General features: G+C 35.6%; 1 protein-coding gene across 1 annotated transcript in view; it reads left to right on the forward strand.

Annotated features, from left to right (window-relative positions):
- TppII (Tripeptidyl-peptidase II) overlaps window positions 1–21,774 on the forward strand; it is an 89,410-nt gene that overhangs the window by 44,046 nt on the left and 23,590 nt on the right. The window contains exons 14-19 of the mRNA XM_083115522.1: window positions 6,211–6,365; window positions 10,248–10,465; window positions 13,165–13,290; window positions 14,933–15,041; window positions 18,029–18,273; window positions 20,988–21,066. Of these exons, the coding sequence (XP_082971648.1) occupies window positions 6,211–6,365; window positions 10,248–10,465; window positions 13,165–13,290; window positions 14,933–15,041; window positions 18,029–18,273; window positions 20,988–21,066 (932 nt within the window). The remainder of the gene's footprint in view (window positions 1–6,210; window positions 6,366–10,247; window positions 10,466–13,164; window positions 13,291–14,932; window positions 15,042–18,028; window positions 18,274–20,987; window positions 21,067–21,774) is intronic.

Here is a 21,774-nt window from a genome sequence, read left to right on the forward strand (position 1 = left end):
ATGTGGCTTTTATTATCTCTAATAGTTTCTCTTTTTTATGAAGTGTTACAGGGAACAAAGAACACGTTTTGAATGAAAGCGGTTACTGGAAGTTGTCTGCTACAAGGCCAAGAGTTGCTCACTCATGGGGACCTGCTGAGATCTAGGTCAGAGCTGGACAGACAGTCCAGACTTCCAGGCACCACGCATCTGTATTTTGGAACATTCCTGCGATCTTATCTCTAATCCCCCACCCCCCATTCAGTTGTCAGCAGCTCTTAGGACAAGGAAACAAGTCAAGGTCGATTTAAAATAACATCTAAGCACATTCGATCTTCTCTTCTCGCGTATGCAAGAGCAAGCGAAATCACAATGGAAAAACAAGCCTGGCGTGTAAGTAGCGACCGTCGCTGTGCTTGGGGGAGGGGATGACAGAGGTCAAGTGCTATTGGATATCACTCAAGCGTGGTGTGGTGGTGTCTATTTTTAGATCAGGCCCACTTGCGACCTGCAGAGCACTCGTGAAGGGAATTGCAACACAGCGAATAAAATGAGTGCAACAAAAATATTTTTCGGCCGATTTCCCTGAATTTTTCAACGTTTTATTTTTTTCACGGTTCCCGGGAAAAGGGTCGTTACTTCGAGAGGGTCGTTAAATCCAGGGTCTTTGAATCGAGAGTTGACTGTACTCACTTTACGTAAGTAAATTAATTAATTTCTAATTTATGCTTATACATCATTAGCAGTGTGACATCTTGCATCGTCATGCAGAATGATGAAGAGTCCTTGGCATCAAGTGCTGTCGCTTTCTCCTGAGTTCGGGATGAAGGTGGTGTTCCAAGAAATTGCAGTAGTAGATTGCATCAACTCCCTGCCTGTGACGTACACTTTCTTTGGATGTGGGGATGCCTGATGCTTCCATTCGTTGGATTGCCACTTCAAACATGGTTCATACGAAGGCTGCTGGAAACGTTTCTGCAAACTACCACCAACAGTGGCGCTAGTGTTCCGCTATTATAAAAATCGGAAGAATAGACCTTCTTTATGTTAAAATTATCTTTGATTGTTTGTTTACGCCTATTCGTTTATATTTCACAGCAGTTTGTAGTAGTAGTTTCGTGTGAGAAATGGAAATTTCTTGTGAACACTTTCGGGAAATGATTTTTTATTATTTCAAATGTAGTTTAACACCGAAACAATGCATCGAGCGACTTCATTTGGCTTTTGGGGATGAAGCACCATTCAATAGGACTGTGCACAATTGGTTTTTCCAAATTCCAGCATGGTCGCACATTTCTCAGTGATGAATTTCGTGAAGGTCGTCCATCCACGTCTGTTGTTGCCAGTAATGTTGGTGCTGTGTGTGAAATGATTGAGAGAGATCTGCATGTGACATACCGTGAGATTCAGGCATCCTTGAACATTGACATGAAAGCAATACATATGATTTTGCGTGGTCATCTGAACGTACGGAAACTTTCAAGCCATTGGATTCCACACAACTTGACCAAAGCTCAAAAACAGGCTCTTGTAAATTGGTGTAAAGTAATGCTCAAAATATTCAACCAAGGCAAGTCAAATTTGGTGTACTACAGGGGATGAAACTTGGACCTATTCATATGAACCCAAAACTAAACAGCAATCCACTGTTTGGGTGTTTCAAAGTGAGCCGAAACCAACAAAAGTTGTTCGTTCGAGGAGTGCTGCCAAGCAAATGATTGCTTGGTTCTTCTGTTATACCGGACATGTGGCAACAATAGCTCTAGATGATCGAAAAACTGTAAATGCAGTGGTATACAACAATTTGTTTGCCAGAGGTCATCAATGAATTGCATAAAACAAACCCAAATTGTTGCATTATTCTTCACCATGACAATGCCAGTTCCCACTCAGCACACCAAACTCTTGATTTCCTGTCCAGTAAAAATGTTGAATTAATGACTCATTGTCTGTACTCACCTGATTTATCACCTAATGACTTATTTTCGTTTCAACACATGAAAAATAAGATGCATGGTGAGCGATTTGTGTCGCCTGAAGAAGCTGTTGACGAATTCCGAACAGCGGTTTCTGAGGTATCAGCTTCAGAGTGGGAAAAAATGCTTTCAAAATTGGTTTGAGCATATGAGCTGCAGTTTTGCAGAACCCTAGAATGCCTGGCAGAATGTGAAGCATGGTTTTGTAGCATATGCCTGCCTACCTTTGTGACTAAGTTACTCGCAGTCCATTGGTGACCCACTTCAAGCAGGAAAGAAAGGAGCTGAATTTGTTGTTGTCAGTTGTCCTGATAGGGGATGCCACTGTCGATATCGCAATGCTTCTTCACCACATGTGCCACACAGTCCCTGACTACAGTATTTGTGCACTCCAATGACATGATACTTCAATTTTGATCAATACATGTTGTTCGTGTTTCGTGAACATATTTTTAGGACACTTACACTCTCCTCGTCTACTTCACGTCACTGCTGTATTTGATTAAATAACACAGTTGCTCCCACTCGCCATACTTGCTTGCCTAACCTCCTGTTATGAGCTTCAGCAACTCCGTGGCTCACTGGCTTGTGTTCACATGTAACAGCAGTGTTGCCATTACATTTTATCCAGCCCTTTATCCTCAAGGAGGATTTACAATTTTACATTTGAGTGGTAAAATGTAAACTATATTGTTTTTTTCTTGGAATTGATAAAAATTTCATATTGGTCCATTCATATTAAAAGTAAACTTATCCCCATGCATGTCATGGTGGTATTTCAACACATTCTTGATTTCGACGATGCAGGAGGTGGTGTAAGTAGTGTCATGATGTGATCACCTTTACCTCCTGCTTCATGTGTATTCATTGATTAGAGATTGGGCAAGCTCCATGGGTGCTTCATATAGGTCAAATCAATGGAATCTTTAACACTTTCCATCTATAAAGCCTCTTGTGTTCGAAGGTTTTGAAGCATATTCTATTTACTGTAGACAGTTGCATGTGTTTGTTTTTTTGGTTTTTTTTTACAAGTTATTGTACTTTAGGGAAATTTTGGAATTCTATTCCAAAAGAATGCAATTAGAAGAAAAAGAAAATGTATATTTTACACAGATAGTCTTATTTGGAGGGCCCAGTGGGCCTCGTAATAAACTGATGTCATAACAAGATTCTACAGTACTGATAGATCTGACAAACATGTGAAGCTCATAAAAATGTATTATTCAATACAATTAAATAATAAAAGTATGCGATGGATGACAATAAGTATCCTAGTGTAGCGGTACATTACGTAAACATTGTTTTATTGTAGGTACTGTGTATTGATATGAATGAATGAGTTAATTCATATCAATACACAGTACCTACAGTAATACAATTTTTACCTAGTGTACTTCCAGAGATAGGGTACTGATGTATACAGCATGTTCCGTTCAAACCTCCCACATTTCAATTCACCTTTGCTAAAAGGTTATGAAACATAATGGAATGCAAGTGGTACTAGACGAAAGAGAAACTCAAAGAATTTTATTGCATGACCTTGAGGTTCACCGTTCTCTCACTATGCAGTGCCACAATTGCATCAAGCGCAATAGCGACTCCGCAGCAGCATGCTCAATCTGTATTCTGGTATGCAGAGACCAAATCAATCATTACAGTGCAAAGATTATCTGAGAGAATATGGAGGTTATGACGGTATCATAATGAGTACCATCATAATGTGAAAAATAAAATAATTTTATTACTTGAAATTTACGATTTGAGTTCGTATTTGGTGGTTTATATTTGTAGAAAATTAATTTACATCACTTTGGCTTTGTTCTAATTGAAGTACGTATGCAAACTTCAAACATTTAAAATATTTTTATAATTCAGCGATGTAATTTGGTTTGTGATGTATCAAGAATGTGCTTACCATAAATTGGCAATCTTGAGACTTTATGATAACATCATCAACATAAACTACCACGAAATCTCTACAGTCCTTAAGCACACGATTTAACGCATCGACGAATACAGCTGTACCATTTACTGAACCAAATACAACTCTTTTAAAATGATATAGGATACCTTCGAACATAAACGCAGTATATTTTCTGCTGTCAGGATGTAGATTAATTTGCCAAAAAGCATTCAATAGATCCACCGAAGTGAAGAATTTACAATTTTGGAATTCTACCAATAAGTCTTGTATTTTTATGGGATGCACTTGAATAAGCTTAACATGTTGGTTCACTCGTTTGAGGTCTACACATAAACGGATACCCCCTCCAGATTTAGGAACTACTAAAAGTGGAGATAGACATTCTGAATTGGACAACTCAATTACATCCCAATCAAGCATGATTTTTATTTGTTCACGTACTTGGTCTCTATAAGCAAAAGGTATAGGATAATTTTTGCCTACTATAGGTAGATCAGTATCTAAAAACCATTTTGTGAACGTAATCGTTACACAAACCAGGCTTATTAGAAAATATTTTAAATGTTTGAAGTTACATACGTACTTCAGTTATAACAAAGCCAAAGTGATGCAAATTAATTTTCTACAAATATAAACTACCAAATACAAACTTAAATCGTAGATTTCAAGTGTCAGAATTATTTTATTTTTCACATTATGATGGTAGTCATTATGATACCGTCATAAGGTGAAGCACCTGATGGGAAAACCATTAACCTCCATATTCTCTCAGGTTATTTTGTTATATATTGTGCATGCTGCTGCGGAGTCGCCATTGTGCTTGATGCGATTCTGGTGCTGCATAGTGAGAGAACGGTGATCTTCAAGGTCATGCAATAAAATTCTTTGAGTTCCTCTTTCGTCTACTACCACTCGCATTCCATTATGTTTCATAACCTTTTAGCAATGGTGAATTGAAATGTGGGAGGTTTGAATGGAACACCCTGTATTTTCTATGATTTTTTTTTTTTTTTTTTTTTAAGTTTCGAAAAATATTTCTTTCAGGAAATATTAGTTTTATTACAGATCTAAAGAAATCCAAAAAGTAAGTTTCTCAAAGAGATGTCTTTTGTGGTATGTAAATTCAAGTAACTTAGTTACATAGTCATGGCTTCAACCAATAGCCTACTTATGAGTAGATGGCGGCATTACTTTTTTTGCTACTGCATAGTACACCCTTTTTTTTTTTTTCTGATAAACCACTGAGCAATTTTCAACCATACTTAGATTGATTGTAACTACACAGTAGTGCTACATTGTGAAATTTTTCTATTCACTTCATATTAATGTAGCTCTGGGTTTCTCCGAAAATGAACTTTCTGAGTAACTTGCCCTTTCTTCTTCGAATTGGTTTTGCATTCATATGAAATGTCAGCATTGTACTTCATGTGAAAGCCCTCTCCATTCCATCCAAAATATGTGCACCCCTGTGCTTTGCACCACGCAATGAAGGCATATAGGAGGTGTGGAGTTAGGGCCCCACACTTTCTTGATCACGGCCAAAGATGGGGGTGATGTGATCAGTACCATGCCCCTGACTGCCTTTACCCCCCAGAGTTTCCACCAGGTACCCACTTTATACGAAGGCTGGGTGGGTGCCGGAGCCGCTTGAACAGGTGGAAAAAATCCTGGTTCTCCCCCGTGGGGGATCGAACTCGGGTCTCCCACATGGTAGTCAGATGCCCTAACGACTGAGCTACCTCGGCAACATCGAAAATAAAACAACTTTCAACTCTCTGAGGAATAGTTCTCATTCTGTGAATGTTGAAGAACATTTCAAACATCAATTGAAAACTCTACGCTTTAACATTCTTAACAAACATAAATAAAATTAGTTTTTTACACACTTCCAATACTTGTATTACATTGTAATTTGAGTATACTATATCTTTGTTATGTATATAAGTGAAAGAAATGACAGAAGTGAAATATCACTTTTTGTTTTCAAGAAATCACGTGTTAAATGCTACTACGTACATGGTGTTGAGATTTAGTTGTTTTCTTTACATCCGTGAAGTCGGTCAGTGTTCAAAATTTCATTGCAATCTGAAACCATGTTGAGTTGGTGAGGATTGTTCCAAGGACATCGTTGGGGGAAATTCCCATCTGAGATCACCCACCCTGGGAGTATACTAGAGTTGTGCTTAGAGAATGCTGAAAGAAAAACAATGTATCACTGGGCACTGTCGCAGTGTCATATGATAAAATTATGCATTATAAATATGTAGATGGAAATCTTTTTTGTTATTCTGTTTTTCAACACTATTATTATTATGAGTATTGTTTTTTCAGTTCTACGGCTACAATCCAAAGATAACGAAAAGAATAGCAGGTTTGTCTTACATTGTGTTCAGTTACGGCCACAATTGGTTTGCAAGACACTGGAATTTCATAAAATGATAAACCTGGCAGACAATAGTGAGAATGTGCAAGGCTTTCCTGTGAGAGTAAGTATTGGAAACTTTTAAGAAGCTGTACTCTTAAAATGTTGTAGTTTCAGCTTTGATATTATTTCATAGGATATTGGTATATCTGTAAAATTACCTCTTCTGTTTTTTCTTTATAAGTAGCTTGTAAAATGTGCAAAATTCTGCCATTTTGATATTGTTTTTATGTATATGAATTCTATGTGAATTTTCTTCATAAACATGAAAAATTGGAAGCACTTAGTAATCCAAATCCCTTTAACCCTTTCGAGGCTGATGACAAAATATTCGTCATGCATGGGGCTCATTTTAAGCAAAATGAAACATGTTGAAAAATGTTTTTTTTAAAAAAAAAAAGTTGTAATAACACGATAAATGCGAATGAGGGCTAGTTTTATTCAGAATTCAATGCTTTCGTTCGGTAAGGTAAACATGTCGATGTGTACCCATTTTTGGAAGCAACAGACAGAGGAATTTCATTATTTTTTTTCCAGCTCCCATCCGGTAGCACTCATTGATCTGGGCAAACTACCACTTGTCGCTGATTGCCCCAAGTTATGTAATGGTGAATACATAGTATCAAAATGATAGTACAAATAGTATTTTTTAAAAAAATAAAAAGAATAAGAAAACTCAAGGTCAAGGAGAATGTTTATCACAACTGACCGGAAACTCCCATCAGAAATTTGCCCATTGGTCCGAAGTGAAAGCTTGAAAAGGAGTAGGGTTGTTCACAAGGGCACGAACTCTTAATTCCCCCTCCACTTTTTCCCATTGCACTGCACTCGCATCACCACTATCTTCATTCTCCTCTAATTCTTCTTCATCTTCACCCCCTTCCTCTTCTGGTTCTTCTCGATCATCTTCTGGCACACCCTGTATATCATCTTCTGAACCACCCTGTATATCTTCAACTTCTGTTTCATCCCCCGTGCCAAACCCCTCCTCCTACAAGCCACGAATTTCTCCTGGCCGAAGAGATGCCATCACAAAAGACACTTTCTTCTCATGACAAGTTTTCAAAAGCACTCACGTTCATAGCCCGATAACAAGAGAATGATTTGTGCAGCCAAACTCCTTGCCTGCAAGTGCATATTACATTTCACCCACGCCTCTCCCCTTCCCCGAAGACTGTAGCCACCTGTGCGGTACAAATGCTGCGAAAAGCACTCGAATAACGCTATTCAGAAAGGCTTCCTCCCCCTCCCACTTCCCCCCCTGTTGCTAACTGGAAAACACAGGACAAACAAAGGTATAATCTCTCTCTTCCAGAGCCAAATTTACTGCGTAGAAATGACGCTTGTTTAGAGCTGGAAAGACGGAGCCCTTTAACTTATAAAGCCTTGAAAAGCACGTGGGCTTTTGTGTCTTTTAACAATCTGTCTGGCGACATGACATGACATTGACGTCAGAGTCTACCTGGCGATGATTGCAGATGTGAGGTGGATGCTTGGAGATTAAAGCCAAAAATATTTTTTTTATTAGGTTTTCTGTTTATTGAACATTTATTACGAAGATATGTGTTTGCCGAAATATTCATCAACCGTCCTTCAGTTACCTTTGTCATGTGGAGGCTCTGCCTCAAAAGGGTTAAATCAGAAATTAATATATTTTTTTTTTTTTTAAAGAAAGAGAAAACTGCCACCAACTTTTAGTTTGTCAGGAAGAGTATTATGAAACAAGAAATTATGCTCAGTCAGTTATTTTGGTGTGGACCCATTGAAATTATTACCAGGAAAATGATCTGTTTTCTCGTGCAAATAGTATAGACTAGCAATTCAGCTAAAGTAATTGGTTTCTGGTAGCCCCATAAATACCAATGTCCATTGTCAAATGTACTGTTACTTAATGAACTCCAAGATGTTTTCTGTTTTACTGGAATGCCTTCAAAAAACCCCAGGAAATTTTGTGTGGTATGGCTTGATGGCCTCTGTAATATGTAGTGTAAAAATATTTCATCTTGAAAATCTGGATATGATTTAATTCATCTTAGTCTTAGAGTAGCTACCATGAATAGGTCGTATCTATTCAAATGAAATTTTGACAAATGTGTTGGTAGAGTGGTTATTGTTAGGACATGGATTTTTATGTAATTACATATTTTTTTGCTTTGTATGGAGCCAAGCAAAAAATGATGAATGTCAGTGAATTAAACTGTTGGAAAAACTAAACATCAATTTCTTCTTAATATTTTACGTAAAATGGGTTAATGTGCACTATTTGTCTAGTTTTAATCTTGTTTTGAACCATTAAAATCACTGGAAAGACAAATGTTGTGTGTGCACTTCATTGTTACTACTGCCATATTTCACAAATAATCACTGCTGAGTCTGAGAATAGACCTCAGGTCAGCAGTCCAGGTACGGGACCTGGTGAAATTTCCGGAAAAACTCCTGGAACCTAAGAAATAACAAAGGAGTGAAGGAAATAATCAAAGACTACAAAAAATATCATTATTCCTCTTGTAGTTAATGGTTGTTACTGGCATTTAAACATGTTTTTTGATGTAGCATTTTCGAACAAACATTCCCCTCATGAGACATTTATTTGTAGTTTGATCGATGTTACAGTTACAATGGAATCCTGATTTTACATTTCCTCATTATACATTCAATCTTGATGGTCCCGATGTAGCAAAATGTCATAAAATTTTTTCTCTATTTAATTTTTGGCTTCATTATAAGGCGAAGAGGGACAATTACGCAGCAGTTGTGCATTTATTTCAATATCGTCGGATTGGGCACTGCTATTTGAAAAAGGGTTTAGTATGCGAGAGAGTATGAATTTCTCTCCATGTTGCAACTGAAAACTGTTTTTCAAGTTGATTAGTAAGCTAGACACGATGTTTGAAAAATATGATTAATAATAAGTATTTACAGAATCCCATGTATTCCTTATGGGAAATCAACTTCAAGTTACGGCTAATCAAATGGGAGTTTCGACTTTTCCTTCTACTATGACAGTTCAATGCGTACTTTTCCATCCATGTACTTTTCTACGACATTGGATGTTTGATATTCCCGAGAGAAGGAATAAAATAATGGTCCCATAAACCTAATGCATTTCTCCTTGCCTCCTGCGGCCATCCTGGCAGTGTTGCCAAACCTGATGTGCATAAACGAGCTAAATTTCACCATTAATAGAGCTAAAGATGACTTTCAAGAAGCTAGATTAACGAAGGCTGCATAAAGTGCCTCCTAGGATAATTTTAGGTGTCTGAGGTGTGGGGGCACTGCTATTACCATTAGCTTTAAAGCAATTTATTCTTAGTTTTCACCGCCTAGATTTGGCGGCATCACCCATCTCTATAATCCAATGATGCTCATATGAAATCGAAAATATGGATTCCCGGAAAACAATATTGCCATCCTCACCTTATGCACGGCGCTGGGGAGGTAATAAGGTGGGGGGGGGGGGGGGGAGAAGGGGTGATGCAGCCTATATATGAATATCATGTCACGTGCAAAATTTACACTCATGGCAAAACTTGGTGTCTATGGTCCGGAGCCAGTGGTGGTGGCATAGTGGAACAGAGTGCGGGTGCTACAGTTCGCAGCCAAACGAGTGCACAAAAGAGCCAGATCTGGCTCCAAAAGAGCGAAATTGGCAACAGTGATCGGCAGGTGCTCCAGCGAGAGAGAACTAGGGAAAATTGTCCCTCTTCCCCTTAAGTATTTTCAACTTGGTCTCCTGAAAAACATAGAATCGAGGTTCCACTGTATAAGAAAAAATAGTATTATATATTGTAATGTACTTACATATTTTTCATGTTTTGCATATATATAACCCCAGCCTTGTTGATCACGGACCAGGTATTTAGTTATAGTATCTCATGCATGTTGTATTTTTTCCCTATGTTGATTTTCTGCAAAATACACTTATCTATTTTCTTTTCTCTTGCAGGGAGGGCTTGTTTTGGAAGTGGTTGTGGCCAAGTGGTGGGCAAATCTTGGAGAAGTTGTCATAGACTATTCAATAAGTTTCTATGGCCTGAAGCCAGACTTCCCTCTCATCACTATGCATGGTGGAGATGGCATAATGCAAGTGGAAGTGAAGAGTGGCTTAAGGCATGAAGATGTATCACCAACAATAACATTAAAAAACCAGGTACAAGTTCTCAGGTATGGTTTATGTTTTACCTCATTGCTTCATATTTTCTGTTTGCTCTTTTTGCTTAATAGTTATAATGTATACATATAATTTCTGTCTGTAAGAAAGGTGCCATATTATATGTAGAAATTGGTCACAAAGGCAAGGCTCCTATGTTAATTTCTTGGGGGATGTGTGAATATCTGTCTCGTCTATTTCATCAGTTCGTTGTTTATCGTTATTAATAAAGCTAACCTAGAGAGACAGAAGAAGCTAAAATTCAAATGGAACTAGGTAATTAAGATATTTAATTGTCACTTATGTATTAAACTCTATATTTGCACTCACATACAGAGTGAACCAAAAGTAGGTGGACAGTAGGTCTACAAGAAGAGCCTCAGCAGAATTGAGCATTTCACAAACCTCGATTATACGAATCCTGAAGTCTTATTGGGTTGAAAGGTTATCATCTACGGCTAATTTATGGCTTATTGGAGGATAACCCAGACAGGCAGATGCAATTTAGTTAGATCATGCTGAACATTATCATTTACTGTCCACCTACTTTTGGTTCACTCTGTATACACTTTACCTGATCCTGAAACCAATGCCAATTATTACCCATTTCCACAATACTAATACCCATACCTGGAAATTGAATTTATTTAAAGTATTTCTGAATATTTTAAAATCTAGTTTTTCATTATAATTATACTTTTTCAATCAGCCAAAGTTTTTGTTTAACAGTTTCGGATCCCACTTTAAACTGTAGGTCCAGTCCCGATTAGCCTTACTGTGCATAAAGTGGACTTAAATAAAACACCAACTCAATCAATCAATTTTTCTTTAAAATATTCCTAATTTCACACAGATAATTACTAGAGGCACATATTTTTGGTAAGTAAAAAAGCAAAATTTCGGTACAAAAACAGAGTTGATTTCGGGTTCAAAAGCGGTAAATAAAATAAAATTTCTGTGTTATAGCGGTGAATAATCACATCAAAAATTCTATATAAAATGACATTTTGGTTTTAAAATTGTGAATATAATCCTAAATTTGATTTAAAAACTGCACTTATTACACAAAATAAACTTACCCCTTGTAATAGCACATTTATGTAGTTACCAGAGTATTAAGTTTATTGCTGTGTAAAGGGGTCCATTTTTGCTTCTCAAATATTTACGGCAGAATTAATCAATTTTCCATGAATTGCATAACTCACACGATACTTCAGACTTCAGAAAGTGTCGCATCGGTATATAAACGGTAAATTTCGTGTTTAAGAGTATATTTCGCATATTGCAGTTCATTTTGCAATATTTCGTGACAAAACAGGGTAGAAAAATGCACCTCACACCTTTCAGAAACATGAAAAATGAACTTTACAGCATGTTATTTCATATTTCGTGTTTTCGTCAAAAACGAAATTTGCATGCCTCTAATTACTTTATCACAAGATCAATTTCTTCTGTTGTTGTTGCCAAAATAATAAAAAGTCATGCGGTATTTTTGCAAAAGTGCATATCAACTGTCATTGGTGATTAAATTCAACCAATACATTCTGATACCAATACCACTTGAATCAGCCGATACTGGCACATGAGCATCGTCTCAACCCTAAAAACAGCTATGTTGGAGAAATATTTTTTTAAGTTGCATACTGATACTTAGGTGACACCATTCTTGCCATCACCTAAATATATTGTAGCATATGTGCTGAGTGTTGAGGTACCTGTCCAGGCATGTAAGCGAAAACAGCACAATGAAACACGCTATAAACCTGGGTTTCTTACCTACATTGTCAAGGTAAAAGGGTAAATTTTCGTCCATTTTCTTTAACAATACAAGTAAGAGACCTCTAAAATATTATGTTTTTGAGTGTTTTATTGTCCGATAGGATTCCGCTGTTAATATTGGGCTCCATTACACAGAAATAAACTTAATGTGCTATTAGAAGTGAAATGTTAATTTTGTGTAATAAGTATAGTTTTTAAATCAAATTTAAGATTGATTATATTCACAATTTTAAAACCAAAATGTCTTTTTATACACCCCTTTTCATCCGATTTTTCACCGCTATAACACCGAAATTTTATTTTATTTACCGCTTTTGAACCCGAAATTGGCTCTTGTTTTTGTACCGAAATTTTGCTTTTTTATTTACAAAAATTATGTGCCTCTAATGATGACATGATTCACTGAAATTGATAGTATTTTTTTTTTCAAGCAGCATTGAATTGTTTTTTTTACATGCTAGTGATTTCTTTCTTTTTTTTTACTATGAACATTGCTGTGAGTCTCTTTTCTCTTGTTCATTATGTATGCCAAAGTCGTATCCTGTGATATAGTAGTTAGCATGTTAGGTTCAAAGCCAGAGATTCTGGGTTCTGGTTGGTTTATATTATTTTTAACAGCTCATTGTATTATAAAATAACAAAAACACAAATACAAGGTTCCTACTGACTTGGATAACCTGAAAAAGTCGTGGAAATTAACTTATGAGTAAAAAAGTCAGGAAATTTTGTAAATTTTCTTATTTTCCTGGAAAAAGTCAGAGAAAATTAAATATTGGTGTACATGTCACAGTTACAGAAACAGAAACAATTTACGCTTTAGGGAGATATTCAGTTAAAGTTACTTATACATTATGCTACTTTGTGCTGCTACCGAGAGCCTATGGTTAACTTGCTTATTAAGCTATGCTATTGCTGATGGAGGTTTGTGTTTCAGGCCATCAGAATCCCGTATCAATCCACTGGGTAGCAGAGATATAATTCCACCAACTAGGCAGATTTATGAATTGCAGTTGCAGTATAATTTCCATGTAAACAAGCCCACAGAAGTTACTCCAAACAGGTAAGATGTTAAGATGTAAATTTAAAATGTTTCATTTTAAAGGCTATTTTATTCTAATCCAGACTGAGCAGACTTGCAGTTTGAATTCAAATGTGCACTTACAAGCCAAAACCCTTAATTGTAGAACACTAAAAAAGAAATTCTATCAGCAATTTTGGTTATGATAATTCATAATAATTACAATTATACCATTGGAATATCATTCTTAACATTCGTGAATATTTTTGAAAAAGTTAAGGAAGAATTTCTTTGTTATGCTTTTTGTATGAATTTTCATATTTTGCGATATTCCAACACCTTGTGTGTAGTTTCAGTCAGGAGAAATAAGCCTAACCTATTAATTTGTTTTTTATTTTATTCAAAAAGAATCAATTATTTAGCGCTGGACCAAAACTAGTGATATTGACATTCTTACCGATTCTCACCAATATTGATACTAATGCTTGGAAATTGTAACAATTAAAAGTTCAAAATATTGATTAATATTATGGGTGAGTACAGTGAAACCCCGATTTTACGTTCTCGGATTTAAATTTTCCCATATTACACATTCACTCTTCATGATCCCTACATAGCAAAATCTTATAAAATTTTCCTTGAGTTTTCATTTTCCCACATTTTAAGTTTTTACAGCTTGTTCCTCTGAAGAACGTAAAAATGAGGTTTCTCTGTATTCCATTCCAATTATGAGCTTCGATTTACCAGAGTTTTGTTTAAAATATTAAAAAATTACATCAGGATATTGAAATACCTGGTATGTAATCACAAAATAATTTCTTCACATTGTGCCAAATCAATGGAAACTTCAAATTTTGAAAAACTTACAGAATAATCAGACTCCACGAAAGAGTTGCCTGGAATTTTTGTAGAACCCGCGAATGATCAAAATGCTGGAAAAGTATCGGTAAATATATTCAAACATACTTTCTGATCCATTGGTATGTGCTCAGCTCTAATGATAAATGATATTATATAGGGATGGGACCGATTAATTGGTACTCTATCGGTATCGACTGATATAGGCATATCGGTAAAATTACCGATTATATATCAATAAATATCTGATAATTTAGTGCAAAATTGTGCCATTTTGTTGTAATTTTTATGGATAATCTCCATGCCATATTTTCTAAAGAAGTAAATGTCTTATATGCAGTTTTTTTTTTCACTGCAGTCACCTTGCAACACACATTTATTAAGGAGGTCAATGAACCTTTCAGGTTCTTCAACGACCATTTCTAATTTTATATCGGATCGATAGAATATTGGTTATCGGTATCGGTAAATTTTATATCGTTACTTTATCGGTATCGGCCAAAACTTCATATCGGCCCATCCCTAATATTATATGTGAGTAAAAGAAAATTAAATGCTTTCTTCATTATTTTTTCCCTCCGAGATTAATGGAAAACAAGAAGATAAACTGGTTAAGAAGGTTATAAGTTCATCTCCTAATAATGCCTGGAATACAATTGAAAAGTCCATAATAATTAGTTGGCTGCTGTTAGAATGCAAATTGTTGTGTTTCGTAAAATGGATACTTTGAAGAAAGTTAAATTCATTGCCAATCTCAAAAGAATAAATCAGAAATGACATCGGAGGATTTGTGTGTCTTTACCTTGTATATTTATTATACTTTCAGTGCCCTACTGAGTGATCTTCTATACGAGTCCGAATTTGAGTCACAGCTATGGATGTTATTTGATTCCAACAAGCAGTTAATAGCTACAGGGGATGCATATCCATCCAAGGTAATTTTTTAGTATAATTTGTACCTGTATTTCTGGTAATGCAGGCAATGCCCTTCTCCCTCCCTGCGTATAAGTGTGTTAAATTACCTCAGTAGTGCTAACCAACCTCAGCCAAGGTAATAATATTGAGTGATCAACTGAAGGCAGTCATTACTAGGTTTTAGGTTCATATCCTGGCTTCGGCATGGGTGTTTGCGAGTGTCACTTCACCAAATTCATCATTATTGCCACAATTAGTCTAAGGAGGGAGAAAAGCAACAAAACATAAAATAAAACACAAAATTGAGAAAGAAGTTAGTACATTTTAGTTAGTTGAGAAAAAAGCATCAATATCTTGATACGACAAATTTTGTGTTCAATTATATACTTGGTTGTTAAAATTAAATAGCAGTAAGATGATGGTTGGGTGTTATTTTTTAATGGACACCTCATCCAGCTTTTCTAGTTCTACACACTACTACCCAGCCAATACAACAATTTAACGTACCAAATAGACATGTTTTAAAATACTGTTGTACAAAAATGTGTAAGGCTCTTTATCGGAAGTAAATTTTTGTTTCTTTTCATTTTTTTTTGTCCTTTTTCTACTGTTATACTTTCCAATGTACGAGGGTCGTTCAAGGAAAAAGTTTCCCTATGTTGCAAAAAAAATATTTCTTAAGTTAGACAAAAATCAAGTTGCACCAAGTAGCATGGTCCTTTCTCACTTTTCAACATAATTTCCAAGGTGGCACAAGCATTTGTCCCATCGTTGCGCAAGTTTTTGAAAGCCATCTGCAAAAAATTCGGGTCCAGGGAACGAAGAACACTTTTCACGGCTGTTTCCATTCCATCGACGTCCGTTTGAATTCTGGAGTGTAGTGATGAACGAAGCTCTCATCCTGAGTCACAATATGGCAGAGAAAGTTGTTCCCTTCAATCTGGTACCGGTCAGAGAATCCAGGCAACATGTCATACGCATCATGAGATGTTCTACTGCAGTGAGTTGTCGTGGGGCCCAACGCGATAAAACCTTCACGTATCTCAATTTTTCATGCATGATTTTGTGTGCAGTCCCGACAGAAATGTTCAAATCAGCGGCTGCTTCATGAACCTTGATTCGAAGGTTGGGCAAAACCAGTGCATTCACTTTGTCAACCAATGTTGCGTCACTGACCACAGATGGGCCACCAGGCCGATCTTCATCGAATATGCTTGTTCGTCCTTCAGAAAACTATTTGCACCACCTTCGCACAGTGTCTCCACAAACAACAACCAGCTTCCTGTGGATGTTGATAGGAGCAAGACCATTTGCCCACTCATACCGGATCACAGAACGAATCTCTTCTTTACTCCACACCGCCAAAACACGTTGTTCCACCATGACTCACTACTCCTTATGGCCGGGGCACGTTTCTCACTGCATGACTCACGCTAATCACGTGCTGTGCATGCACGGTAGCTCGCACAAACATTGCATTGTGTGTAAATGTAGAGGAAATACGAAAGAACACATTGCTAGTTTCATTTCATTTATAGGACTCGTACTTTCTCAAAAAGAAAAAAAAAGGAAATTTTTTCCTTGAACGACCCTCGTAAAATGGCAAGAGAACGCCAGGCTCTCCTGCAGCTTGTAACCAGTGCTACTTCCTCCTCTCTCCCTTGGATACACTGCCACTCAGTGTTGCCAATCTGTTGTTGTTTTTCTACCAACTGCCTAGCAGAATTTTTATTGTGAGAATAATCACCATGGTTAGTTTTAAAAAAAAAAAGGTTTTTAAAATTTAGTATTTACTCATGTATAATGCACACTTTTTTCCCCAAATTTTTGCACCCAAAAACTTTGGTGCGTATTATGCATGGAATATTTTTTTTTCATGTTTACGGAACCCTATCATGTTATATATCATTGTAAAGCTTGAATTCTGTAGTTTCTGGCAACAGTATTCCATTGAAGGTGGCGACACTATCGTGAATGCAGTTGAAATAAACTCATCACAAAATGAAGGAACGTTCTGATTTTTGTGGTACTTTGGATGAAAGAAAAGATAAGGAGAAAGAGAATGATAATTAAAATGTATTACTGGCCAAGTAATATGACAGATGGATTGTGTAAATGCCTTAATGAAAGAAATCTTGTTCTGCTAACTGCTAGTTTAAGGGTCCCGAATGGGCCTCATATAAATGTTACATTAGTCATGGAAAAAGTATATACCTTGAAGTTTACTTTATTTTTTTTAAAAAAAAAGAAAAAAAAGAGCAAAACCATGCATAAAAGTGTAAAGGCCTTTTACATGATTTTTTACTTTGTAATATCATGTTTTTGAGACACAAGAAAAGCAGTACCGTTCTGGCAGACTTTGAGCATGCACCTCCCATCACATGGGATGTGCATCAGCGGTATTTGTTGGGTGAGAAATAACAAAATAACTTCCTGAGTACTGAAAATCCATAATGTAATTTACTATTACAGAATAAATAAGGTGGTTAAAGAGTGAAAGTTTTGATATGCTAAACACAGCGGAGGGAGAGGGGGGAGGTGGCTTGGGTTGGTGACTACATCTAAGAAAGCAATTTCTTGAACCTCGATTATACTGCGCATTATACACGAGTTAAACTTTTTTGTCATTTTTCCCCATCAAAAACCAGGGTGCGCATTATACACGCGTAAATATGGTATTATTTAAAAAAATCTTAACTAACTCTCTATAAAAGTCTTCCATCACTAACTGCAAGATACCACAACTAGAATCCAGTTGTTCAGAAAATCTTGCCTCACTGTTATGTGCAACTTTCATCAGCTTTCGTGGCCATAAAATGTGGTTGTTTGCTTAAATTCTGACAGAATATGGGAATTATTCGGGACCTATGTAAAGGGAGAACAGGGATACTTGAATACATTGAAAAAAAATATCAGTGTATTATTGTTTTTATAAGCTGCAATATACTTACACGTATTTTATTGAAAGCTAGATACATGCGTATTTACCAGATATTTTCCTTTTCAGTATGTTGTGAAAGTAGAGAAAGGAGATTTCATTCTGAAACTTCAGATACGCCATGAGAAGAAAGATTTGCTGGACAAACTAACAGACCTGGTTATGTTGTTGTCTCATAAAATGTCAACGGCTGTTTCTCTGGATGTGTATAACAGTTATTCCCTTGCTATGATTGGTGGGAAGAAGTTCTCCATGGTGTGTTTGGCACCGGGATCCATTTTGCCAATATACATTGCCCCACTCAGCAATGAAAAGTAAGTTTTTTTTTGTTAGTTTTGATTATTTAAACCTTAATGGACGGGCCGTGGCACGGGTGTCACAGCAGGTATTTCCCTTAAGCCGGTGTCACAAGCAGCTTTTTCTCGTAGTATGTTACTTTTTTTTAACATACTGTAATTTGGATAATGATTGGAGATACATGTTTTGAGTTCTGCATGAGTCTAAAGGTATGTAATTAACAATTAGTAAAGTTAAATTTCATTGTTACTATTTGGAGGGGGATGGGGCAATATGTGAAAAATTGTGATTTTTTTTTTTGGCAGCCAGGTGGGGTCAAGGTAAGATAAATTATTTTTGTAGCTTCGAATTTTTTGCTCTATATTGACAAATAAGTGCGTAAATTTTTCCACATCAATGGCAAACATACCAGGCATTATGCGGGTACCTTTTGGAGAATCACGTCCTGGCGTAGCCTGCGTGTGGGTTTGATGAATTTCAAATTTCGACTAAAAAATAGTTACTTTCCCTTTTTTCTTCTTCTAACTGATTACGGATTTTTTTTTTCAATCAGGATTATAGTCCAAAGTATACTGAACAAAACAAGGTACCATTTGTACCTCTAACGTTCTTAGTCCTGGAAATATAAATTTTTGTTTAGAAGCATGCAGAATTTCAAATTTCCCGCTGAGAACACGCTCGGCGTTAGTTCAAATACCTGGAAAATCAGCCTCGGTGTCTTAAGGGTTAAGCCTGTAGAAGTTTTTATATTTTATCACCGAGTTCAATATGCTGTGCTTAAGTGGTGAGGTACAGTAAACATTAATTAATTTCTGTGTAGAAGCGTGTGAATGTTAGAAAAAAAGACAAACTCTGGAAAACTATTGGTGAATAAATTCCATCCAATACTGATACATCAGTATTGACTCAGTCCTATTGAATACAGGTAGTAAATGAGTCAATATAATACAGCACACATTTCATGAAGAAGTTGATTCATTCATGGACTTCCTGAATTAAGTTTTAAAACCAGGCTGGATAAAAATCGTGATTAAATGTATTTTTATTTTTTTTAAGGAACACTTAAAATTGCTTGTTTAGTTTTTGGCGCCATACATATAGATAACATCTTTTTTTATAGAAAGGCTTTTTCTGGTAAATGGTCCTGTAAAATATTTGAACAGTTTGATTAAAGCAAATAAAAAATTGTGTAAACATACATTTTCTGTTTCTGATACTGTATATAAATTTTAAACCTATTAGCGAAATGTTTGTTGAGTATGTTAATGAAACAATGAAACTATAATAATTTCATTAACTTTTGTTCCAGTGAAAATAAATCATTCTGAATGTACTACATAATTGTAACCTAAAGCATTTTTTATTGTCTTTAGCTGAATTTTGGCAAATTTTTTAATGATAGTTTGCAAAATGTCAGTTGCCATGTTTACAGTTTAATGATAATGACTCTATTTACTGTTTATTTTTTATATTTTGTATATAATGTTGCTATTTTTCTGTATAAAAATTATTGAATTTTAAATCAAGAGAAATTTTAGTGTATTGACAGTTTACATATTAAATTTCCTTTTGTATGAGCTTCACCCCATCAGTGTAATAATTTTTTTCTTCTTTTACTTTCTTAGAGCGTAATAAACACCATTAAATCATTATGAGATTAATGTACTTTCATCAAAGATTAATCTGATATCTACAAAATCCTTGTGTACAGTGATTTTGTAAAAGAAATCACCTGATTTAAATCAATCCACCTTTTCTAAGACACTGATTGTTATTGAGTGAAAAAAGAACTGTATGTAGAAATTTTGTTTTGCAAAATCAAAGTATATGGCTTTATTTTTACAAGATGATTAATAAAGATGGGCAAATTGATCGCTCACAGACTACTTGTAGAAATATCAGATTCACTAATGTGTGTGCAATTTTAATCATGTATGATCCTTTTTGGATAGTAGGTGATTTTAATTCAGACCTTTTAAGACTATTTATTTATAATATTTTTAATTTTGTTCTTCCTTTCATTAACTAAGAGCTTGCTTTACGTAGACTGAGGATGGCGCAAACGTACACCCTAAGCACATTTTTTAAAATAACTGAAAGTTTTTATTAAAACATTCAGTCAATACAAAATACAATTTATCTTTTAAAATAAGAAAATGCCGGTGTCAAAATAGATCAATCCCAGGGTGTTGCATTGTCTGTTGCCTCACATATTTGGAGCAGACTTGTGATCAGGGTAAATGGACACTATGTGATTTAGGAACAATCTTCACAAGAACACCATACGAAATATGGGTTATTTCCATTCGCAACACACTTGTCATGGAACCAGAGAGAACAGATTAAGCACTGGACCCAGTTTTGACCTGCGTGAACATATTGTTTGTGCTGCATTTAAGCAGCTTTGATTTTATTTTGCTGTTTGATTTGCAGCTTTCAGTTTTTTGTCTTTGAGGCAAGTTATGAAGGAAGGATCCATTAATATGTGTGAATCCCCACTGTTTTGTTTCCTATTGCAGATCCCATAAGTGTATAGCAAGGTTCTTATCTCCTCAAAACTACCTTGAACTGATGTGTGGTTGTCTTCACTGTAGGTTCTAATGATTACTGACAACCTCTCTTGTATTAAAAATAGCCTGTTTTATTGAAACATCATTTAATATTCATTTCATTTTTTGCATATGCTGTTAATTTTTGTTCCATAGTCTTAATTGCACTTTTTTCCCCCAAGGTGTACAAAAGGAGCCACCATTGGACAATACCTTTCTGGGACAATTTCATATGCAAAAGATGAAATAGGAAAGAAAGTAGTGAGTATCTTTGATTCATTTTGCTATACTAATTGAAATCCAGTAGTTTTGAGTGTACAAAATGCATATGGTCAAGTGCTGTGTATGTGTTTCACAATAAAAATTCTGAAGATTGTTTATCAGATAGTCGGTTGTGTTGAGTGTTAAGACAACATGTGTAAGTGCAGTAAATAATTACTATTATAGAATATATTATTTTATTTAAGAACTTATTAATTTACAATTGTAGATATGTGCCATTATACGATCTTATTTTGTAAGGCATTGAAGGCTGCTGGACTTTTACAGTAATAGGCTCCTAAGGAAATGATTTAAAAAGAGAACATGAAAATAACAATTTTCCATCTTCATATGCAAACTAAGTTTACAGTCTTCTACTGTGAATAATAATTTAATTTTTGGAATGGAAACTTTCTGAATTTCAACATAAGCTAACATATTGTGTTCATTTTGGTCTGTCCTGTTGTTTATCTTTATACGAACAATTTCTAAGCTGGTCTTATAAAATTAGAAAATATTCAAATATCAGTTGTGTAAATACTAGAGTTGAACTGACACTTTTACCAATTCACACAGATACCATGTAAAAATGTAACAGTTCATATAGCTTCAGAATATTTATAAATTTTAATATGCAAGGTTTCCATTGAAACTATACCACAGCAACCTGCCAGTTGTTTTAAAATTTTCATAAATTCTCATGCAGAA

Source organism: Lepisma saccharinum, chromosome 30 (genome assembly GCF_977018435.1).
Source record: "Lepisma saccharinum chromosome 30, izLepSacc3.1, whole genome shotgun sequence".
In the NCBI taxonomy this organism is placed as follows: domain Eukaryota; kingdom Metazoa; phylum Arthropoda; class Insecta; order Zygentoma; family Lepismatidae; genus Lepisma; species Lepisma saccharinum.